This window comes from Syngnathus floridae, chromosome 18, assembly GCF_059516105.1.
Source record: "Syngnathus floridae isolate MCC-2025c chromosome 18, RoL_Sflo_1.0, whole genome shotgun sequence".
Classification (NCBI taxonomy): Eukaryota; Metazoa; Chordata; class Actinopteri; order Syngnathiformes; family Syngnathidae; genus Syngnathus; species Syngnathus floridae.
In genome coordinates, this window is record NC_142430.1 from 7777133 (window position 1) to 7799923 (window position 22791).

The window sequence follows — 22791 nt, forward strand, 5'->3', positions numbered from 1 at the left end:
CAGATCGGAGCAATATGCAGTACTGTAAGTCACAACAGCAAACGCTGATTAAAAGAAGATAAGTGGAGCGCGATCGCATTTTCAAAGCCCTTACGTCAGATTTTTTTTCTTTTTCATTTCTTGTCAAGAGGAAAATGGGAAGATCGATACCGTTGTAATGTCTCGCCACAGTGTGAGGCTGCGGGTTAGCTTAGCTTAGCACAAAGTACATGCCGTCTGTATGTTGTAACCCGCTGTAAGAAATGTCTGACTTTTTCTTGTTGTTTTGCAGCCATTGCACTATGTTGTGAGAAGTGCTACCTTGTGGATACAGTCGAGGAGCACATCCCCTTCCTCAAGCTCAATATTTCTCCACTGACTCTCCCCCATTACTGCCCTCTGCTCGTCTCAGCCACCCACGGAATGATTTCCCCGTAGAAATAGTTCCAAAGCATTCAGAGACGTGCAGGTTTGAGGCCTAAATAGAAAAAAAAAGAAGAAAATATGCTCACTAAAGGGATTATATTTCTCCAGAAATGTAAAGTTTTACATTTTGAGCATCATATCTTCTAAAACCCAAGATTTTTTTTTCCTTTTTTTGCACACCTCCCGTAGTTGACTCACACTCTCCGGTCTCATGATGATGTGTGAGGTGATGCCCACCATTTCTGAGGATGGGCGAAGCGGCACGACCGGGGGCGCCTCCCCCCCGGCCGGACCCGGGGTGGGAGGCCCGGGCGGTTCCATGGGAGCTGGAGGAGCAGGAGGGGGCTTTAGCGGGAGGGATATCCGAAGCGGGGGAGACGAAGGAGGCAGCACGGGCAACCTGGAGTCTCTGATGGTTAACATGCTGACGGAGAGGGAGAGGCTGCTGGAGAACCTGAGGGAGACGCAGGAGAGCCTGGGGACGGCGCAGCTCCGCCTACGAGAGCTCAGCCACGAGAAGGAGTCTCTTCAACGACAACTCTCCATCGCTCTGCCACAGGTACGACGTGCGGTCACAACATTAGGTACACTGTGAGGCGCCGCCATGTCCTATCACTGTCGAGTGGGGGATGAGTACTCGGCTGTCAAGTGAGCTCATACGAGCCTTCGCGGGTGACAGTTCAAGCAGCGACGAGCAGCACGCTCACTCAATGCTAAAAAAAAAATAATCCTCCATTGCAACCTCGCTAATGTTTGAAAGTCCCTCACTGATTTTGTGTAATCAGGTCTTGGCGAGAAATATTGCTGGAAGATATTTGCAAAATGGTGGAAGCCCAATTTGAATGAATAGTTGATAGGAATCCCCCTTAGAGGATCTGCTGATTAATAATGAGCGTTATTTGAGTTTTTTTTTCTTCCTCTGGCTAGGAAGAACAGCTTTAGTGTTTTCCTTCAGGATCAATCCCCACTTCTGTGTGTGAGGCGTTTGCGGCTTTATGAATGTTTTCATTTTTTAGTGCCTCCAATTTATCATAAATTGCGGATGTTGGAGTTCATGTTCAAAAAGATAGCAAGGGATGGAAAAAGACAAAAAAGAACAAGGAGGGCCAACTGAGAAGCTGAGCGTCATCCAAAGCAGTCCCAAACTGTGTCGCCATCTGCGGCCACCTCTCTTTGGCTCCTTTCTCTTCTCTCATTGAGCCGCCGCTTTGGTCTAGCTTTCCACTAACTAAAATAATCGCATATCACGCTTAATGCGGCCTTGGATTTTTTTTTTGGAGACTCAATCAGAATGAAATACATTGCTGATGCACAAGTTTGCTGCGTGAGAAGACACCGTGTCCTCAGTGGTGTTGTAGAATGACACATCGACACTGTGTTCGTCGGGTTTCTATTGGGGGGGGGGTCTCTCGTGCATTCCAGCGTAGGGCCATTGTGTAACCTTGTGATGTAATGCATCCATGTGTTTCACAAGGCAAGTGACGGAAAATGTGTCAATTTCTGTTTTACATCACAGCTTCGTTTCCATTGCGCAGCTTATGTTTTGTGTAACTGTATCGGAATTATATTTTTATGTTTGGCCCGGGTTGTTGTCATCCCCCTAAAACACACATCCGACGTGCCGTTTAGATGGTTTGTTTAGTCTCCCCCCCCCCCCCCCCCCCCCACCCACCCTGAATGCATCTCTTGTGTTCGGCAGGAGTTTGCCGTGTTGACGAAAGAGCTCAACGTTTGCCGGGAGCAGCTTCTGGAGAGAGAGGAGGAGATTGCTGAGCTCAAGGCGGAGAGAAACAACACGCGCGTGAGATGTTTAGCAGCCATTTTGCCCATAACATTAAAAGTAGTTGGGTCAAAAAGAAAAATATTTGGGCTCAATTAAAGCCAAAAAGTGACCCAATTTTTGAGGTTCAATAAATTTTTCCACGCCGACAGTTGCTGCTGGAGCACCTGGAATGCCTGGTGTCCCGTCACGAACGCAGTCTGAGGATGACGGTGGTCAAGAGGCAAGCCCAGTCGCCAGCGGGGGTCTCCAGCGAGGTGGAAGTCCTCAAGGCCCTCAAGTCTCTCTTTGAGCACCACAAGGCTCTGGATGAGAAGGTGGCTCAAAACGCCTTGATACTCATGGTTGCACTACTTTCACTGTTTAAAAATAGTCATAATAATAGCGATACAAATATTAATAATAAAAATAATAAAATATTAATCATGATAATAATTTAAATAAATAAATAATAATAATTCTTGCAGGTTCGAGAGCGTCTCCGAGTGGCCCTGGAGAGGGTGTCCATGTTGGAGGATCAACTGGCAGCGTCTTCTCAAGAGGTAAACTCATATCACGCAGCCTCCCAAGCTCATCTCAATTTCCCCGTGGCCAACTAATGTTGACCAGTTGCTTTGTCTCCTTCTTTCTAGGTAATCTCTTTACGAGACCAAATTAAAAGGCGTCAACAAGGGGTGGACGGCGGGAAAGATGTAAGGGAGGGTTTTATGGATCTCGGTTCCAGTTGTTTTGTTTTTGTTTACGTGTTAGCGACCAGTCGTTAGATGGGTATCTGGAGTGTGATTTGGACTTCTTATCAAATCTGCCGTTCCCGTAACCTTCCTCACTCCCGCTTTTGTTGTTGTCGCCACCTCAGCGACTCCCCAACGGCCCCGCCTCTGGCCTGGAGGACAGCGAGCTGGAAAGACAGCGGGAAGTGGAAATAGAGCGTCAGAGAGCCGAACTCTCGCAGCTAAAAGAGAGGCTGGCCCTCATGTGCCGGCAGGTGAGTGAGTGGCTGCTACTCAAAATTCATGCTCAATGATTTAACAATAAAATGACAACAATGTTCAGCATTTGTAATGAATCATAAAAAGCTTATTTGTAGTGAATCACCGCGACTATTTATTTACACTCAATGCCGGGGGAGCGAGCACTGACTCACCTCGGTCGTCCTGCCTGTGTCCGTTTGTGGCATCTCGTCAGGTTGGCGAAATTGAGGAACAGCTTGCGGCCGCCAGGAGGGAGGTGACAAAGTCGGAGGAGGCCAATCAGAAGCTCCAACGGGAAGTCAAAGAGGTCTGAGCTCCTTTCACACCGGAAATAAAATGTCCTTTTCATTCACAATAAAAAAATATGAATGACATCTTCTGCTTTTTTAGGCCCTTTGCCAAAGGGAGGACATGGAGGAAAGAATTACGACACTGGAACGCAGGTAACCCTTCAACCAGTGACAACAATTGGCGTCCCAATACTTACGTCCAGATCCTGTGGTTTCAATATCCGGTGTTGTGCGCAGGTACCTAAGCGCTCAAAGGGAGGCCACGTCCCTCCACGACATCAAGGACAAGCTGGAAAACGAGCTAGCCAGCAAGGAGTCCCTCCATCGGCAGAGCGAGGAGAAGAACCGCCAACTGCAAGAGCGTCTGGACGAAGCCAAGCAGAAGCTCCAGCAAACCCTGCAAAGAGCCGAGACGCTGCCGGAGATCGAAGCGCAGCTGGCGCAGAGAGTCGCCGCGCTCAATAAGGTACTTTGAAACTACGCTTGGATATTCTCTCATCGCTTTCGGTGACAAACGATTTTCTTTTAGGCGGAAGAGCGCCACGGTAATTTTGAGGAGCGACTACGGCAAATGGAAGCTCAACTGGAAGAGAAGAACCAAGAGCTGCAGAGAGTACACATCACGCCGCTTCTTTCGTTACGGACAATTCTTCCGCGTCCGGTAACACGTAATTTGTGCTTGCTCCAATCAGGCGAGGCAGAGGGAAAAAATGAACGACGAACACAATAAACGTCTCTCGGATACCGTCGACAAACTTCTGTCTGAGTCCAACGAGAGACTTCAGCTGCATCTTAAAGAGAGGATGGCAGCGCTGGAAGAAAAAGTAACCTCGGTAATTTTATAAAGTCCCCATTTTTTTTTATTCACTGCACTCCTCCCCTTCACTAGAATGCTCTCTCGGAAGAACTGGCCAATATGAAGAAAATCCAGGATGACCTTCTTGCTAATAAGGTACTCAAGCCGTCACGTGGAAGGTGTTTTCCTAATCCCGAACAGCCTTTCAAGATTTCCCGCTGAGAAAAACAAGGTGATACCCGCGACTTTCTACTCTGTATTCCAGGAGCAGCTCCTTGCTGAGTTGGAACGGATCCAACTGGAGCTGGACCAGCTGAGGGGCAGGCCCGGCTCATCTTATTCCAGGTTTGTCATAATGAAGCATAAAAAAAAAAAGTGATTTATACAACGCGCAGTCGCTAGCGGATAAAGAAAGTATGCTAGCTGGAATAACAAGATGGTTGTGGGTGTCTCCGTAGGGCGGGCAGCGTGAGCTCCCTTCCGTCCACCTTGTTTCGAAGATCTCTTCCGGGGAGCGCCTCGGAGCTGAGGTACCCCCAGGGCGGGGGCTCGCTCCCGGCCGGCTACAGCAGCTCCTCCGGCGCCGTGGTGGTCAGGCGGACTCACCGCGGCCGCTGGGGGCAAGCTCGGGACGACTGTAACAAGGTTCGAGATGAGCTCATCTGGACGGATCCGTTGTTCTTCACGCTCCTCACTCCGTTTTCTCCTTCCAGTATGGCGAATGGGACGCCGGTAGCATGATGGGTCCGGGTTTCGAAGGCGCGGAGGGAGTCTGCTCCGACGACGACGACGACAGGGAGACTCTGTTTGGGTCAGAGCTGTTATCGCCGAGCGGGCAGACGGATGTACAGACTTTAGCCATTATGCTACAGGAGCAACTGGAGGCCATCAACAAGGAGATTAAGTATGCGGCTTTAATTGCTCTTCAGGGGAATGATTGGAAACGCCGGTCGTAATTGCTCTCGCCCGTTGTTGTCGCAGGCTCATCCAGGAGGAAAAGGAGAACACAGAGTTGAGGGCGGAGGAGATTGAGAGTCGGGTTAGCAGCGTGGCACTGGACGCGTCCTCCATTCCGCCTTCCTCGCTCGGAGGACGGGACAGTGTCGGCCGGGGATACATGACCCCCTCCATCACCTCCTCGACATTAGCGTCTCCTTCACCCCCGAGCTCTGGCCATTCCACCCCCCGCCTACCACATTCTCCCGCCAGGGAGACTGAGCGACTGGTACAATGCTTGCCCAATCACATTTTTACAAAGAATTTTTTTTTAATGGGATGAACTCTTCCCCAACGCAGAACAGCAAAGATGGCGAGGAATGCCGAGCGCTAGCCTTGATCGACTCCAACCCTCCCGCTGTCCCTCGAGCCCTGCGACTAGATCGGATGACACACACACACCCAGGAGCCGGTCTGGATGATCACAGGGAATTTCGCAGGTAAGGAATTTGGACTGTGAGATCATTCAGGAGGTCTGCAAAACAAAAATATATATATTTGGCATATTTCAGTGGGGGCCAGTGCCCCAACCGCCCCCCTCTAGCTCCGCTACTGTCTGTGATGGTGACCTCAGAGGAAACAAAATGTAACAGTTGAGTCCTTTGTGGTGTGTTTTAGTCTCTCTGCTGATGGGGCCATCACCGCCAGCCAGGATTCCCTCCACAAAGCCAGCAAAAAGAAAAGCATCAAGTCCTCCATCGGACGTCTTTTTGGGAAAAAGGAAAAGGGGAGGATCGGTGCTCCTGGACGCGAGTCTACCTCTTTGGGTGCGTATCTTCAGTGAGAACATTTTCTTTTGCGTCGGACTGAACTTTATATCTGGGAACCATCCAGCCTCAACACCGTCTGATGACTTGGGCCCAGCAGACCCATTGGGTCTGGCTAAACTCGGGACAGGAACTGTCGAAAAAGACCGGCGAAGTAAAAAGAAGTGAGTCTTGTTTCCCCCCCCCACCACTCATCTTTTTAAAATTCCCATAAGGTTTTGATTTTCATTTCCACTCCCTCGCCAGACACGACCTGCTCGAGGAGGCTTGTCGTCAAGGTTTGCCCTTCGCCTCGTGGGACGGTCCGACGGTTGTCACGTGGCTTGAGGTATATTTTTTTGTGAGTCACTGGATAGTTTGTTTGGCCTACAAAACCTTTATGCCATTTACGCAGTTATGGGTAGGAATGCCGGCATGGTACGTGGCGGCGTGCCGCGCCAACGTGAAGAGCGGCGCCATCATGGCCAACCTCTCCGATACGGAGATCCAGAGAGAGATCGGCATAAGCAACCCGCTGCACAGGCTCAAACTCCGCCTGGCCATCCAGGAAATGGTTTCCCTCACCAGCCCGTCGGCGCCGGCGAGCACACGCTCGGTAAGACTCAAGCAAACCCGACATTGGTCTTTTAACGTCGAGAGACTCACTTTGCATTTTGATTGGTGACAGTCGACCAGTAATATTTGGATGACGCACGCTGAGATGGAGTCACTCGCCGCCGCCACTAAGCCAGTAAGAATTTAATTTCTTTTTTATCACGTTACGGGCCCTGCAGAACCGGATTTGAACAGCCCTGTCATTGTATAAAAATATCTTTTGCTGTTTCATCAACGTGACATTTTGTTTTCTTTTTCTTTGTCTTTTATTAGGACCCTTACTGCTCCCTTAAAATCTGTGCAGTTGCCATTTTTTTCCCCCCTGACTAATTGTCACTAACAAAAACATTTCCTTCTTCTGTCTTCCTTCCCCTTTCAAATGCTTTTCACCATACACCAATGCACACTTTTCCTCCTTGTGCACCTTTTCTCTTTCACTATTTACCCATGTCAAACCGCAAGGAGCAGAAAGAGTTCAGCTGGGATCAGGTGAGCCGTTACTACCAACGTGATCATTTCTGTGAAACCTGCCGAGATATTATTATCCACGTGTCCCATCTACAGATCCTGGCTTACGGAGATATGAACCACGAGTGGGTGGGGAACGAGTGGCTGCCCAGTTTAGGTTTACCCCAGTACCGCTCCTACTTCATGGAGTCCCTGGTGGACGCCCGAATGCTCGATCACCTCACCAAGAAAGAGTTGAGGGGCCAGCTAAAGATGGTGGACAGTTTCCACAGGTGAACGACGGGTGACATTTTCCATCTCCCCCTGATTCTTCCCGCTGTGTCCTTCAACCTTTCTGAATTCCCGTAGGGTGAGTCTTCATTACGGCATCATGTGCTTGAAGCGCTTGAACTATGACAGGAAGGAGCTGGAGAGGAGGAGGGAGGATAGTCAGCATCAGAACCAAGGTGATGACCAATTTCTCGGGTTTTGTACAACACGGTGCTTCATTCCGACGTGTGTCTACTCAGATGTGATGGTGTGGTCCAACGAGCGGGTGATGTGTTGGGTGCAGTCCATCGGGCTCAAAGAGTTTGCAGACAACCTGTTGGAAAGCGGAGTTCACGGAGCTCTGCTGGCTCTGGACGACACCTTCGACTACACCGACTTGGCCCTTCTTCTGCAGATACCCAATCAGAACACGCAGGTCCTCCAAAAAAAAAAAGAAACGGGTTCTTCTTCTTCCAGTGCCTTACTGGTGAGCTCATCTTCTCGGTTTACAGGCAAGGCAGATCTTGGAAAAGGAGTACAATGCTCTCATCTCCATGGGAACGGAGAGGAGGCCCGATGAGGTAGTGGTGGAAGAAAGGTCAAACAGTGGCTGTTACGCCTGATGACCAAAATTGTCTTCCTCAGGACGGCACCAAAACATTCACACGGTCGCCTTCGTGGAGAAAGATGTTCCGGGAGAAAGACCTCCGAGGCGTCACCTCCGACTCTTCGGAAACGTTACCGGCCAACTTCCGTGCCTCTGCGATCTCGACACCTTCTGTCACCCTGAGGAAAGTTCAGAGCGAAGGTACGTGTGGGGGGGCATCAACTTGTCGATAAATTGTTGATAAATAACAACGACCTTCTCGCCATTAGTGAACTCGGGTCAAAGAGGAGAGTCGGCGTCAGTAAGAACATATTCCTGCTAAGATAAAAGCACATCAGGTGAGCTTACTTTTGGGGTCTTCTGACATCACCGATCAAAACTCATACCGGTGTGTTCTCCTTCCTTCAACCGCCGTCCGGACCTGAGGAAGAAGACACAACCGGAGCCCGGGAAGTGACATTGGAGTTAGACATCTGAAAAGAATCAAAGACTCTGAGAACATGAGGTCAGATGATATTATAATGAATGGATGCCTTTTGAATCATCTCTCTGTCTTTATCTCTCAATCCATTGTTGTGGCATGATGCTGTTTGATTCTGTAGAAAGTGACCAACGCCTATTGTGAATTTAACTTTTGTTTTTGGAGTGTGCAATGGCAATACTGACACATTGAATTTATAGTTTTGCGAGGGGAAATCGGCTCCTGTTCAGAATGATGCTTTGGACGACAATTGGATAAATGATAACCGACTTTTAGCGACATCCCACTTCAGGATGGTTTTTGGTGGTAAGCCATAAAATATACGCCAGAGGCACAAATGTGAACAGGACAGTTGTCCTTGCGTCGAAAGGGAAAAATACGAGATTTGTGTTCATATGCATGCCGAAATGAAACATTTTCGAGTGAACGTCTGTCATCTAATGATGTGGAAGCTTGGGTCTATAAGAAGTTTGTAAAAGGTGTGTATTTTATTTTTATCATTTTTTATGACAATTGCTATTGTATGTATGTACAGTATGTATGCGTGTAAACTCTATGTTCATTTCATACTTTGTTTGAAGATGGATGTTACTTTCAGTTTAGCTTAAGACTAAAAAAATATCTTTTCAAATTACCAACAGTCAAGATATGCTACTCGTTTGTGTACATTTTGGAAAAACAGATTGTCTTATGGGTTAAGTTGATATTAATGAAGAGTAGTGATGATAATTGAATATATTATGACAACAATAATGATGATGATTGTAAAAGCTGTAATAGAAAAAAAAACAAAAAACAATCTGTATGATGCTTCTGAAAGTTGTTTTTCCCAATCGGATTTTGTCATTTGAAAGTTGGAGTAGTGCAGTGTGAGAACCCCAACGTCACTTTTGTTTCCGTGGCGACGGAAGATAGGAAGCCAGCGTCTTCAGTCCTGCAAAACAGTGGAGAACACTGACATCTACAGGCGTGACAGCGTAATTGCAGAATTAACAGAAGCGCTCCAGTTGAGCGTCTTCAACGCCATTTCCCGTGGGATAGGATATTTATTGATTTAGTCAGCAAAGAAACAAATATTCGTGACGATTCACATTTTATTGGACGCAAAGTTAGTATATGGGCAGAATGGGTCTTAAAACAGTCTCTCAAACTTTGGTAACTGTGGAACAACGTCATGTGGTCATTGTAACGTGATAAAATTTTAACGAGAAAGTAACGTCACCAAGTGGTCACTCTTCTTTCCCGGACGTGGGTTTCATATTAAACAATTCACAAACAACTCCAACAACCTTTAAAGAGCGACAGATCTTGAAGAACCAAATAAAAACATTTTGATTAGAAATAATGTTATAGTTTTTCATGCATGCCTTGAGAAATATATGACATGCGTGGAGAAGATAGTTCCTAACCATTTGGGAATGAACAGAAGAGGAAAATGAAAGATGTCTCCAAAGTAGGAATCCATCTAAGCAGAGTGAAAAGTCATTTCTCCAAATCAGGTTGTTTGTCAACAGGTTGATGTCAAAGAAAGTCGTGAAAGAGGGATTTTATTTGGAAGGTCAAACCGAAAAAGGTCATTAGGCTTGGCAAACGTCACATCCGACATGCAGGTGATTCCAATTGGAGTCGCAGAGAACCTCCGCCGACCGCCTGACCGGGTGCAAGTGTGCACACGAGTAAACGTTTGCATTTTGTTGCAGTTTGTCACTCATCCAATGACTTTTCCAGTGGAGGTCGACAGAAATCTTCTCTTTCTCTCTCAGGTGAGTTTTGTCGATTGCATTGCAACGCGTTAGGAGCCACAAACGGAGCAGGCTGTTTTGCTACTTGTGTTGCTGCTGCGGTGCTGTTCGTGTTAGTTATATTTAAGTATACCTAAAATAGTGTGTGTTTGTTTCAGATTTGCAAAACTTCGTGTACGTTATCACAGTTCATCAACCAGCCAAATTCATGTATAGAAACGTTAACATCTCTCAAACTCATTAGTTGTCAAGTCGCATCAACGGAAATATGCGCAACTTCCGGTGTATTTCAAAATAAATTTCCGCTTTGCTTCCGAACGACAAATGACTATGTATGCTTTCTTACATAGAAAACATTTCTTAGCATAAAATATAAATTGCATAAATCAGTTTTAAGTACACAAACCATTCTAACATCAAGAAAACAATTCTGAGGGCAGAACAGGGTCTGTGAAGTATTTCCATAGTCGTTGTAGACATAATTGATAATCAAACTGATGTTGGATTTTTCTCTTGCATTGCATCTATCAAATCAAACACCATTTATTATATTTAATCTGTCGAGTAACAAACAAACAGCTGTTCCGCTCCCCATCTGACTCAATCAGGTGCACTCAAAAGTAGTTATGTTATTTTACCAGTAGATGTCACTCTTGCCATTATCATGACTGTCTTCTGCGTTTGATTCGCACGACACCATCTAGCGACTCAGTACCGTAAGCAGCAGGGAGGAAAAAAATCTAATCAGACAAGCGTGCAAAATACTCTAAACGTGCTTGGCCCAAAAAAAAAAAAAAAGAGTGGTGGTTGTGCACTGTTAATGACAAGGGGGGCGGGGGGGTTACCGATGACGTGAAAATGCTGCAGCATCTCTCCACCTCGTCCGTCAAGCGTGCGCAGCTCCCGGCTGTTGCTTCCCTCCTCCCTTTTTTACCAACTCCAGCAGGCAAGGGGCGGAGTCGAGACCTCACCACCATCACGCACACGCACTGACATCTTGCATCCCGCACTCGCCGCACGCTCACCGTCAAGCATCTCGCCCGAGCAGGAAAGCTCAGCCGTGTCGTCCCGCCTCAGGATGGATGCACTCATGAAGGGCTTCTCCATGGCCAAGGAGGGGGTGGTGGCTGCCGCTGAGAAGACCAAAGCCGGCATGGAGGAGGCTGCGGCCAAGACCAAGGAAGGGGTGATGTATGTCGGTAAGACAACGCCAATAGTGCTGCAGAGGCCGGTTAACGTCTCGCTTGCAGGATTTGACGAGCTAAAAGGGGATTTTCTGTTAAACCAATGGTGAGAATTAGATTAGCAATAACGTCCTTGGACTATTGAGTCACCTCTCAAGGTTACATGGAGGCTTTCTTGGCCTTCTCTTGAAGGAGGGGGGGCACACAAGTGCGGGTTCCAACGTTAAGATGAGGGAGATAGGCACTGCGTCACCTCATCCATGTGTCGCTTGCGTGCCGCTCCGATGACTTATCACTTTCCACTCGGCCCCTCTCCCACTGTAAAAAAAAAAAAACAGATGGGGGTAGGGTGGGGTGGGGGGGATTACATGCAAAATGCACCAATTATATGCTTAGAACAGTCAATCCGCATGCTCGTCTTTCGGGAATGCCACACGAACACGCGAGCGGAGGAAAAAGAAGCGGTATCGTTGCGTCGATTTGCGGGAGTGTGCACGATGCAGCAGTGTGGGTCCGCGGGCGGGCATAAGGCCGGCGGCGCATGTGGCGAGGGGCTGCTTCGTGAATCCGTTTATTCAGAAAGTGGATTGGTTGAAACTTTCTCTATGCTTCTCTTGGTCAGGTAACAAGACAAAGGAAGGCGTTGTGTCGTCAGTAAATACCGGTAGGTACATTCACGTGTGACGGAAGCTTTTTAAGAGCTGGCCTCAAAGAAAGTCTCCCTCCCAGTGGCCAACAGGACCGTGGACCAGGCCAATATCGTGGCGGACACGGCCGTCAGCGGCGCCAACGAGGTGTCGCAGGCGGCCACGGAGGGCGTGGAGAACATCGCCGCGTCAACCGGCGTTTTGAATCAGGTGGGTTACCATGGTGACCGCATCATTGATCTCACAGCTATTTCTCTCCAAGCTGTTTGCATCTGTAAAATGGCCTCACCTGAGCTTTTCTGTTCCCCTCTCAGGGAGAATACGGAGGGATGGAACAAGGCGGCGAAGGCGGAGAGGTAAGATGAAATATGGAACTACATTTTTCTTATCAATTCAGATATTTCGATTTGAGATGTATGACTCAGATTACTTTGCTTGACTGTCGAATCTCTCTTCTATCAGGGTTATTAGTTCCTGTCAGGGCCTGCTCTCCAGCGGCCCCTCGCTCCCTCCCTCCCCTTCTTCGCCCTCGGCCTCGCTCGGCGGGAGTCCAGGTGTTTGGGTTTTTTTTTTTTTCATTTTATTTATGCATTTCTTTGAGACTTTCACCGGAACCAAACCCGTGCGGGTGGAACTCTTCCGGAAGCAGCATCCCCCTCGCCTCCCATGTCGTCCCCATTACGCGCCCTGATCCTGGAAACAAAACGAGACACACATGCATGAGACACACACACATACACGCACACACACACACCTTAATTGGCAATAAATAAATACGAGAAGAAAAGGCTTTTAAATGAGCAATAAAGAATACGTCACCGTAAGACTTTTTTTTTGTGCACTTACCTCGTTGCATGGCACCATCACGGAGGAAGCTTTAATGATGAAGTTGTTTGGCAGCATTTTCACACCAAGTGGGTGTCAGCGGTAACAAGTGTGTGTTCTTCCAAGGCCAGACATGAGACGACTGCATGATGCCTTATTAAGCAAACTGACACACACGCATACAAATAAACACAGTTTAAGTTGGCATCATTGCTGATTTTATAAAGTGTAAAAGTGAAATAAATTTTTGTTGTTGATGTTGGAAACCACTTTTTGGTTGGTGTCTGCCTTTGTTATGAAGTGTAATTTATTATACTACACAAGATGTAAATGGCTATATGAAACACGCCATTTATACAAGAGATTACAATCATACTTAGTTTTACAAATAAACAGAGTTGACAAGCGTCATTTAATTTATTTTTGCTAAAGGTTGTAATTGGTATTTCAGTTCGGTTTTCCCGGAAATAGAATTTTGTCGCCCCTTCTGTCAGTGAACTTCCCCAATGATAAACCTTAAATGTTAGCCAATCACCAGCGACATCAATATTTCCTTCAGCCAATAATAATCCTTGTTAGTGTCATGTGGTCGAGCAATGCGGAAATAAGACAAGGCTCTTTGCATGCTTTTGTTTGTCTCTGTGGATTTAACATTTTTTCGATTTTACTTGGTAAGACTCATGCCTAATAGTTTCCTTGACAATATAAATTAGTGTTTCATTAATGAGTTTATCAGTAATCTTGTCGCCCGACGGTACGTTTAACACGCTAGTTACGTGAAGTGCGTAATCGTGCAGGTCCAAACTCCTTGCATGATTTTCATTCCATTTTACAAATTACATGTGTAACATTAAACTGTAACAATATGAAACTGTCCTCAAATCTAGATAGAGAACAATTGCATTAAATGATCATTTTAACGCCCACCTGCTTGTGTGTTCGCCAGGAGCCTGAGCCTCTCTTCAAAGTGTGTGCAGAAAAGTTGATAGATGCAAAAACAGTCTGAGCTGCATCTCATGGAAAACAAGTGAAGACACGTTAAAAAGGCATGCAGGAAACCTGAACTACAACTTATCTAACTTCTGCTTTCTTTTATTGTTGGATCAACGCTGGTGTAAATACAACAAATGAATGTTTTAACAGCTAGAATAAAACGTTTGAAAACTCCACTTTTGTTTGGTGTGTGTGTGTGACTTGGACGCTAGATGGTGCCAGATGATTGGCTGTTGGATCTGTGACGTCACTTGGACACTCCATTAGGTACACTGCCATTTTAAGGTGTACCTAATAACAGGCCATTTTATTAGGGAAATATCACGGTCAAAGGTCACAGGTGTCAAGCTCTAGTCCTCGGGGCTGCGTTCCAACATGTTTTCCAAGTGACCCTCGTTAAGCGCACCTGCGTGAAAAGTTTTAGCTTCTTTCACATTCTGCAGGAGCTAAAACTTTTCACGCAGGTGCACTTAACGAGCGAATTGCACGGACACTCCATTAGGTACACCGCCATTTTCAAGTGTACCTAATAACAGGCCACTTTATTAGGGAAATATCATGGTCAAAGGTCACAGGTATCAAGCTCTAGTCCTCAGGGCCACGTTCCAACATGTTTTCCAAGTGACCCTCGTTAAGTGCAGGTGCGTGAAAACTTTTAGCTCCTTCAGAACGTGAAAGAAGCTAAAACTTTTCACGCACCTGCACTTAACGAGGGAGTCACACCCACCTTCACCTCCACTTTCTGATTGGCTGTTTGATCTGTGACGTCACTCGGACACTCCATTAAGTACACCGCCATTTTCAAGTGTACTTAATAACGGGCCACTTTATTAGGGAAATATTATGGTCAAAGGTCATAGGTGTCAAGCTCTAGTCCTCAGGGCCGCATTCCAACATGCTCTCCAAGACTCCCTCGTTAAGTGCAGGTGCGTGAAAACTTTTAGCTCCTTCAGAACGTGAAAGAAGCTAAAAGTTTTCACGCACCTGCACTTAACGAGGGAGTCACACCCCCACTTTCTGATTGGCGGTTTGATCTGTGACGTCACTTGGACACTCCATTAGGTACACCGCCATTTACAAGTGTCTCTAATAACAGGCCAGTTTATTAGGGAAAAATCATGGCCAAAGCTTAACTGTAAGTGAAAAGTGCCACACCCGCCCTCACCCCCCACCTCCTGATTGGCTGGTTGATCTGTGACGTCACACCATTTTCAAGTGTACCTAATAACTTTATGCATTTTTTGCACGTGTCAAGAATGTGTATTTGACTACTTGCTCTTTATTTTGGGGGACATCAACACATTTTACACAACGTAAAACACATATACATACTGTCATATAAAGCAGTTAACCAAATGTCAAATGTTTGTTTTCATGCCCAAAAAATAAAAACAAGGAATAAAACACCAGACAAGTTTTAACAGGCTTTTAATGTATATTAAAATAATGATAAAACAAAACAAGGAATAAAACACCAGACAAGTTTTAAGAGGCTTTTAATGTATATTAAAATAATGATAATAAAAGTACATTTCAAACCAGCAATCTAATGTGAAATTGCAGTAGATATACATACACATATTGTCATATAAAGCAGTTAACCAAATGACAGATTTTTACGTTTTAATTGGCGAATATAAAAACAAGGAATAAAACACCAGACAAGTTTTAACATAAATGTTTATTAAAAATAATAATATTAAAAGTACATTTCAAACCTGCAATCCAATGAAATTGCAGTAGATATATTGGATAACAATATTTAGGCGTATATATATGCATACACGTTATTTAAGAACTACTATAAGTGTTATAAAATCAAGATGACCCAACGAGAAGCATAACCTCCCCTTTGTTGCATAACGGCGCATCCCTTCATGCAATAAAGTTAGCCGTTAGCTTGGAGAAAACGTGCATAAAAGAAGTGGTGTTTCAGTGAGTGGTTCTTTCTTTCCTTGGTAAATCGTAAATCGACATTCTGGCTTACATAGTCCACGCCAGGAGGGAGACGCAACACCTTCACTGACTGATCCGTTGATGCACCGGGGAACGAACGGGAAAGTCCAGATTGGTTCCCTCACTCATCCGTTCTCGCGATGAACTGCAAATGCAAATCACTCACTCACACATTCGTTCGTTGGTGAGCGAGGAGTGACGTCATTTTCTTCTTCGTTTTGTTTTACGGCGAGGTGACATCAGCTTCAATGGGCATTACCGACGCCTACTGGTTGAAGTCATATGAACTTTTTAGAACAGCGAACGCGCGCTATTCGCCTGTGAGCTATTCCATAAAAGCATAAAGATTCCAAACTGCGGGAGCGAGGCTTCCTTAGTGTAGTGGTTAGTTCGCTAGGCTCTCACCCCGGCAACCCGGGTTCGAATCTCAGCGGGGAGGAGTACTTTTATTATGGAAAATTTGCAACACAGTTGCTCGTGTGCTGCCCCATATAACCATACACCTTCCTAAAGCTTAGGGTTAGACCTAGGGCTACGGATAGAACTGGGGTTAGAGCTAAGGTTAGGGTTAGAGCTAGTTAGGGTTAGGGTTAGAGCTAGTTAGGATTAGTGCTGCAGTTAGGGTTAGAGCTAGGGTTAGGGCTAGAGTTAGAGCTAGTTAGTGCTAGGGTTAGGGTTAGAGCTAGAGTTAGAGCTAGAGTTAGGGTTAGTGTTAGAGCTAGGGTTAGGGTTAGCGCTAGTTAGAGCTAGAGTTAGGGTTAGGGTTAGAGCTAGTTAGGGTTAGAGCTAGTTAGAGCTAGGGTTGGGGTTAGAGCTAGAGTTAGGGTTAGAGCTAGAGTTAGGGTTAGAGCTAGAGCTGGAGTTAGTGTTAGAGCTAGGGTTAGGGTTAGGGTTAGGGTTTGAGCTAGTTAGAGCTAGGGTTGGGATTAGAGCTAGAGTTAGGGTTAGAGCTAGAGTTAGGGTTAGAGCTAGAGCTGGAGTTAGTGTTAGAGCTAGGGTTAGGGTTTGAGCTAGTTAGAGCTAGGGTTGGGGTTAGAGCTAGAGTTAGGGTTAGAGCTAGAGTTAGGGTTAGAGCTAGAGCTGGAGTTAGTGTTAGAGCTAGGGTTAGGGTTAGGGTTAGGGTTTGAGCTAGTTAGAGCTAGGGTTGGGATTAGAGCTAGAGTTAGGGTTAGAGCTAGAGTTAGGGTTAGAGCTAGAGCTGGAGTTAGTGTTAGAGCTAGGGTTAGGGTTAGGGTTTGAGCTAGTTAGAGCTAGGGTTGGGGTTAGAGCTAGAGTTAGGGTTAGAGCTAGAGTTAGGGTTAGAGCTAGAGCTGGAGTTAGTGTTAGAGCTAGGGTTAGGGTTTGAGCTAGTTAGAGCTAGGGTTGGGGTTACAGCTAGAGTTAGGGTTAGAGCTAGAGCTGGAGTTAGTGTTAGAGCTAGGGTTAGGGTTAGGGTTTGAGCTAGTTAGAGCTAGGGTTGGGGTTAGAGCTAGAGTTAGGGTTAGAGCTAGAGTTAGGGTTAGAGCTAGAGCTGGAGTTAGTGTTAGAGCTAGGGTTAGGGTTAGGGTTAGGGTTTGAGCTAGTTAGAGCTAGGGTTGGGGTTAGAGCTAGAGTTAGGGTTAGAGCTAGAGTTAGGGTTAGAGCTGGAGTTAGTGTTAGAGCTAGGGTTAGGGTTAGGGTTTGAGCTAGTTATAGCTAGGGTTGGGGTTAGAGCTAGAGTTAGGGTTAGAGCTAGAGTTAGTGTTAGAGCTAGGGTTAGGGTTAGGGTTTGAGCTAGTTAGAGCTAGGGTTGGGGTTAGAGCTAGAGTTAGGGTTAGAGCTAGAGTTAGTGTTAGAGCTAGGGTTAGGGTTAGGGTTAGAGCTACTTAGAGCTAGGGTTAGGGTTAGAGCTAGGGTTAGAGCTAGAGCTACAGTTAGCGTTAGAGCTAGAGTTAGTGTTAGAGCTAGGGTTAGGGTTAGGGTTAGAGCTAGTTAGAGCTAGGGTTGGGGTTAGAGCTAGAGTTAGGGTCAGAGCTAGAGTTAGGGTTAGAGCTAGAGCTGGAGTTAGTGTTAGAGCTAGGGTTAGGGTTAGGGTTTGAGCTAGTTAGAGCTAGGGTTGGGGTTAGAGCTAGAGTTAGGGTTAGAGCTAGAGTTAGGGTTAGAGCTAGAGCTGGAGTTAGTGTTAGAGCTAGGGTTAGGGTTAGGGTTTGAGCTAGTTAGAGCTAGGGTTGGGGTTAGAGCTAGAGTTAGGGTTAGAGCTAGAGTTAGGGTTAGCGCTGGAGTTAGTGTTAGAGCTAGGGTTAGGGTTAGGGTTAGGGTTTGAGCTAGTTAGAGCTAGAGTTAGGGTTAGAGCTAGAGTTAGAGCTGGAGTTAGTGTTAGAGCTAGGGTTAGGGTTAGGGTTTGAGCTAGTTAGAGCTAGGGTTGGGGTTGGAGCTAGAGTTAGGGTTAGAGCTAGAGTTAGGGTTAGGGGTAGAGCTAGTTAGAGCTAGGGTTAGGGTTAGGGTTAGGGTTTGAGCTAGTTAGAGCTAGGGTTGGGGTTAGAGCTAGAGTTAGGGTTAGAGCTAGAGTTAGAGCTGGAGTTAGTGTTAGAGCTAGGGTTAGGGTTAGGGTTTGAGCTAGTTAGAGCTAGGGTTGGGGTTAGAGCTAGAGTTAGGGTTAGAGCTAGAGTTAGGGTTAGAGCTAGAGCTAGGGGTAGAGCTAGTTAGAGCTAGGGTTAGGGTTAGGGTTAGGGTTTGAGCTAGTTAGAGCTAGGGTTGGGGTTAGAGCTAGAGTTAGGGTTAGAGCTAGAGTTAGAGCTGGAGTTAGTGTTAGAGCTAGGGTTAGGGTTAGGGTTTGAGCTAGTTAGAGCTAGGGTTGGGGTTAGAGCTAGAGTTAGGGTTAGAGCTAGAGTTAGGGTTAGAGCTAGAGCTAGGGGTAGAGCTAGTTAGAGCTAGGGTTAGGGTTAGGGTTAGGGTTTGAGCTAGTTAGAGCTAGGGTTGGGGTTAGAGCTAGAGTTAGGGTTAGAGCTAGAGTTAGGGTTAGAGCTAGAGCTGGAGTTCTAGCTCTAACTAGCTCAAACCCTAACCCTAACCCTAGCTCTAACTAGCCCTACCCCTAGCTCTAACCCTAATTCTAGCTCTAACGCTAACTCTAGCTCTAACCCTAACCCTAACCCTAGCCCTAACTAGCGCTAACCCTAACCCTAGCTCTAACACTAACTCTAACCCTAGCCCTGACCCTAACTCTAACTAGCCCTAACCTGAGCTCTAACCCTAAGCCTCACAAGCTCTAACCCTAGCTCTAACCCTAACCCTAGCTCTAACACTAACTCCAGCTCTAGCTCTAACCCTAACCCTAACTCTAGCTCTAACCCTAACCCTAGCTCTAACTAGCTCTAACCCTAACCCTAGCTCTAACGCTAACTCTAGCTCTAACACTAACTCTAGCTCTAACCCTAACTCTAGCCCTCGCTCTAACCCTTACTAGCTCTAACCCTAACTAGCTCTAACCCTTGCTCTAGCACTAACCCTAACCCTAGCTCTAACACTAACCCTAGCTCTAACCCTAACTGTAGCTCTAGCTCTAACCCTAACCCTAGCTCTAACTAGCTCTAACCCTAACCCTAGCTCTAACACTAACTCTAGCTCTAACACTAACTCTAGCTCTAACCCTAACTCTAGCCCTAACCCTAACCCTAACTCTAGCTCTAACCTTAGCTCTAGCTCTAACCCTAACTAGCTCTAACCCTTGCTCTAGCTCTAACCTCAGCACTATCCGTAGCCCTAGTCTAAACCTAGGTCTCACCCTAAACTTTAGGGAGGTGTATGGTTATGTGGGGCAGCACATGAGCAACTGTGGTGCAAATTTTCCATGATAAAAATTTTCCGCCCTACTGAGATTCGAACCCGGGCTGCTAGAGATGAAAGCCTAGAGATCTAACCACTAGACTAAGGAAGTCTCATTCCGATTGCATGGAATCTATATGGTTTTATTTTCAATTGTACCTAATAACAGCCCACTTTATTAGGGAAATATCATGGTCAAAGGTCACAGGTGTCAAGCTCTAGTCCTCGGGGCCGCGTTCCAATATGTTTTCCAAGTTAAACACACACAACCGATTCTAAACTGTTCATTTAAGAACTGGAATGCACATGACTAGTACAAAACAGGATAGAAACTGCCGGTCGAAATAGCCGACTGGTTAGTGACTTGGGCTCTTGCTCAGTAAACACTTGGTTCGATCCCAGTTTTGAGAATACGCCTAGATGTGCTTTTGTTGTGCAATTAACCCTTTATTTATTCATTTATTCTTTTTTTTACCTCGTGTAGTGTACCTTTTGAAGGTGAATTTTTATGTTTTAATTGGCGAATATAAAAACAAGGAATAAAACATCAGACAAGTTTTGACATAAATGTTTATTAAAAATAACAATATTAAAAGTACATTTCAAACCAGCAATTCAATGTGAAATTGCAGTAGATATATTGGATAACAATATTTAGGTATGTATATGCATACATGTTATTTAAAAACTACCATGGTGCTTACCAGCTCAGTGGCCGGAGAGGAGAGTGTCCGCCCTGAGAATGGGAGGTCGGGGTTTCAAACCCCGGCCGGGTCATACCAGTGACTATAACAATGGTACCCATTTCTTCCCTGCTTGGCACTCAGTGTAAGGGGTCGAAATGGGGCTCGCTGCTGCTCACGATCTTTAATTTATAAAATAAGATTATCCAAAAAGCAGCATTATCTCCCCGTTTTTGCATAACGGCGCATCCCTTCGTGCGATAAAGTTAGCCGTTAGCTTGGAGAAAACGCGCACCGGTGTTTCAGTGAGTGGTTCTTTCTTTCCTTGGTAAATCGTAAATCGACATTCTGGCTTACACAGTCCACGCCAGGAGGGAGACGCAACACCTTCACTGACTGATCCGTTGAGGCACGGGAGGAAAGAGGGCAGTTAACCCATTGGCTCGTTCGCGAACGGGAAAGTCATTATTCCTTCCCTCACTGATCCGTTGTCGCGATGAACTGGAAATGCGAATCACTCACTCACACATTCGTTCGTTGGTGAGCGGGAAGTGACGTCATTTTCTTCTTCGTTGTGTTTTACGGCGAGGTGGCACTAGCTTCAATGGGCATTACCGACACCTACTGGTTAAAGTTATGAACTTTTTAGAACAGTGAAGTACGCATGCGCCGCGGCCGCGGCGTTTTCGGACAAACACAAGGGCCACACAGGTAGCGAACAGCCGGAACGCAAAGGACCAACTCTCTATTTTTTTTATTCATATAAAGGCCGGTCTGCGAAAATATTTCTGACACATAACCAGTCCGTGGCGCAAAAAAGGTTGGGGACCACAGATCTATTCGCTTGTGAGCTACTCAATAAAAGCATATAGTTCCATGCAATTGGAGCGAGGCTTCCGTAGTGTGGTGGTTAGCTCACTAGGCTCTTACCCCAGCAACCCGGGTTCGAATCTCATTGAGGCGCAAATTTTTTATCATGGAAAATTTGCAACACAGTTGCTCGTCTGCTGCCCCATATAACCATACACCTCCCTAAAGCTTAGGGTGAGACCTAGGTTTAGACTAGTCTGAGGCTAGAGCTAGGGTTAGAGCTAGTAAGGGTTAGAGATAGGGTTAGAGCTAGAGATAGAGTTAGGGTTAGCGCTAGAGTTAGTGTTAGAGCTAGGGTTAGGGTTAGAGCTAGTTAGAGCTAGGGTTAGAGCTAAAGTTAGGGTTAGAGCTAGAGCTAGCGTTAGTGTTAGAGCTAGGGTTAGAGCTAGTTAGAGCTAGGGTTAGGGTTAGAGCTAGTTAGGCTTAGGGTTAGGGCTAGGGTTAGAGCTAGTTAGAGTTAGGGTCAGAGCTAGGGTTAGAGTTAGTGTTAGAGCTAGGGTTAGGGTTAGAGCTAGGGTTAGTGTTAGAGCTAGGGTTGGGGTTAGAGCTAGAATTAGGGTTAGAGCTAGAGTTAGGGTTAGAGCTAGAGCTGGAGTTAGTGTTAGAGCTAGGGTTAGGGTTAGGGTTAGGGTTTGAGCTAGTTAGAGCTAGGGTTGGGGTTAGAGCTAGAGTTAGGGTTAGAGCTAGAGTTGGGGTTAGAGCTAGAGCTGGAGTTAGTGTTAGAGCTAGGGTTAGGGTTTGAGCTAGTTAGAGCTAGGGTTGGGGTTAGAGCTAGAGTTAGGGTTAGAGCTAGAGTTAGGGTTAGAGCGAGAGCTGGAGTTAGTGTTAGAGCTAGGGTTAGGGTTAGGGTTAGGGTTTGAGCTAGTTAGAGCTAGGGTTGGGGTTAGAGCTAGAGTTAGGGTTAGAGCTAGAGCTGGAGTTAGTGTTAGAGCTAGGGTTAGGGTTTGAGCTAGTTAGAGCTAGGGTTGGGGTTAGAGCTAGAGTTAGGGTTAGAGCTAGAGTTAGGGTTAGAGCTAGAGCTAGGGGTAGGGCTAGTTAGAGCTAGGGTTAGGGTTAGGGTTAGGGTTTGAGCTAGTTAGAGCTAGGGTTGGGGTTAGAGCTAGAGTTAGGGTTAGAGCTAGAGTTAGGGTTAGAGCTAGAGCTAGAGCTAGGGGTAGAGCTAGTTAGAGCTAGGGTTAGGGTTAGGGTTAGGGTTTGAGCTAGTTAGAGCTAGGGTTGGGGTTAGAGCTAGAGTTAGGGTTAGAGCTAGAGTTAGGGTTAGAGCTAGAGCTAGGGGTAGGGCTAGTTAGAGCTAGGGTTAGGGTTAGGGTTAGGGTTTGAGCTAGTTAGAGCTAGGGTTGGGGTTAGAGCTAGAGTTAGGGTTAGAGCTAGAGTTAGGGTTAGAGCTAGAGCTGGAGTTAGTGTTAGAGCTAGGGTTAGGGTTAGGGTTTGAGCTAGTTAGGGCTAGGGTTGGGGTTAGAGCTAGAGTTAGGGTTAGAGCTAGAGTTAGGGTTAGAGCTGGAGTTAGTGTTAGAGCTAGGGTTAGGGTTAGGGTTAGGGTTTGAGCTAGTTAGAGCTAGGGTTGGGGTTAGAGCTAGAGTTAGAGCTAGAGTTAGGGTTAGAGCTGGAGTTAGTGTTAGAGCTAGGGTTAGGGTTAGGGTTAGGGTTTGAGCTAGTTAGAGCTAGGGTTGGGGTTAGAGCTAGAGTTAGGGTTAGAGCTGGAGT

At 46.3% G+C, this 22791-nt stretch overlaps 2 protein-coding genes and 1 long non-coding RNA gene across 11 annotated transcripts; all 3 read left to right on the forward strand.

Moving 5' to 3' along the window:
• The first annotated feature begins 275 nt into the window (after positions 1-275).
• LOC148382771 (liprin-alpha-3-like) lies at positions 276-9625 on the forward strand. 3 transcript variants are annotated; one of them, XM_088360717.1, is made up of 30 exons: positions 276-964; positions 2105-2206; positions 2338-2502; positions 2653-2727; positions 2818-2877; positions 3042-3170; positions 3371-3463; positions 3547-3599; positions 3684-3912; positions 3976-4059; positions 4139-4270; positions 4336-4398; positions 4508-4587; positions 4701-4887; positions 4956-5146; positions 5224-5467; positions 5539-5678; positions 5857-6005; positions 6073-6169; positions 6252-6333; positions 6400-6600; positions 6673-6735; positions 7062-7088; positions 7164-7339; positions 7416-7513; positions 7577-7752; positions 7829-7897; positions 7962-8124; positions 8193-8261; positions 8354-9625. In XM_088360717.1, the coding sequence occupies exons 1-29, from the start codon at positions 617-619 to the stop codon at positions 8243-8245; spliced, it is 3729 nt and encodes a 1242-aa protein (XP_088216843.1). In that variant the 5' UTR covers positions 276-616; the 3' UTR covers positions 8246-8261; positions 8354-9625. The 3 variants fall into 3 exon arrangements, with proteins under 3 accessions (XP_088216843.1, XP_088216841.1, XP_088216842.1); XM_088360715.1 differs by having other exon boundaries at positions 7062-7339; XM_088360716.1 differs by having other exon boundaries at positions 7416-7752.
• Positions 9626-10001: 376 nt separating this feature from the next.
• On the forward strand, positions 10002-13071 carry sncgb (synuclein, gamma b (breast cancer-specific protein 1)). 7 transcript variants are annotated; one of them, XM_088360740.1, is made up of 7 exons: positions 10002-10064; positions 10133-10167; positions 11224-11345; positions 11953-11994; positions 12060-12187; positions 12292-12333; positions 12440-13071. In XM_088360740.1, exons 3-7 carry the CDS (start codon positions 11225-11227, stop codon positions 12446-12448), a joined length of 342 nt encoding a protein of 113 aa, XP_088216866.1. In that variant the 5' UTR covers positions 10002-10064; positions 10133-10167; position 11224; the 3' UTR covers positions 12449-13071. The 7 variants fall into 7 exon arrangements, with proteins under 7 accessions (XP_088216866.1, XP_088216861.1, XP_088216860.1 ...); XM_088360735.1 differs by having other exon boundaries at positions 10023-10064; positions 11090-11345; XM_088360738.1 differs by having other exon boundaries at positions 10048-10064; positions 11195-11345.
• Positions 13072-13372: 301 nt separating this feature from the next.
• On the forward strand, positions 13373-13971 carry LOC148382773 (uncharacterized). The gene is made up of 2 exons (XR_015854136.1): positions 13373-13473; positions 13749-13971. It is a non-coding gene; the product is annotated as an uncharacterized LOC148382773 (long non-coding RNA).
• Positions 13972-22791: the final 8820 nt, after the last annotated feature.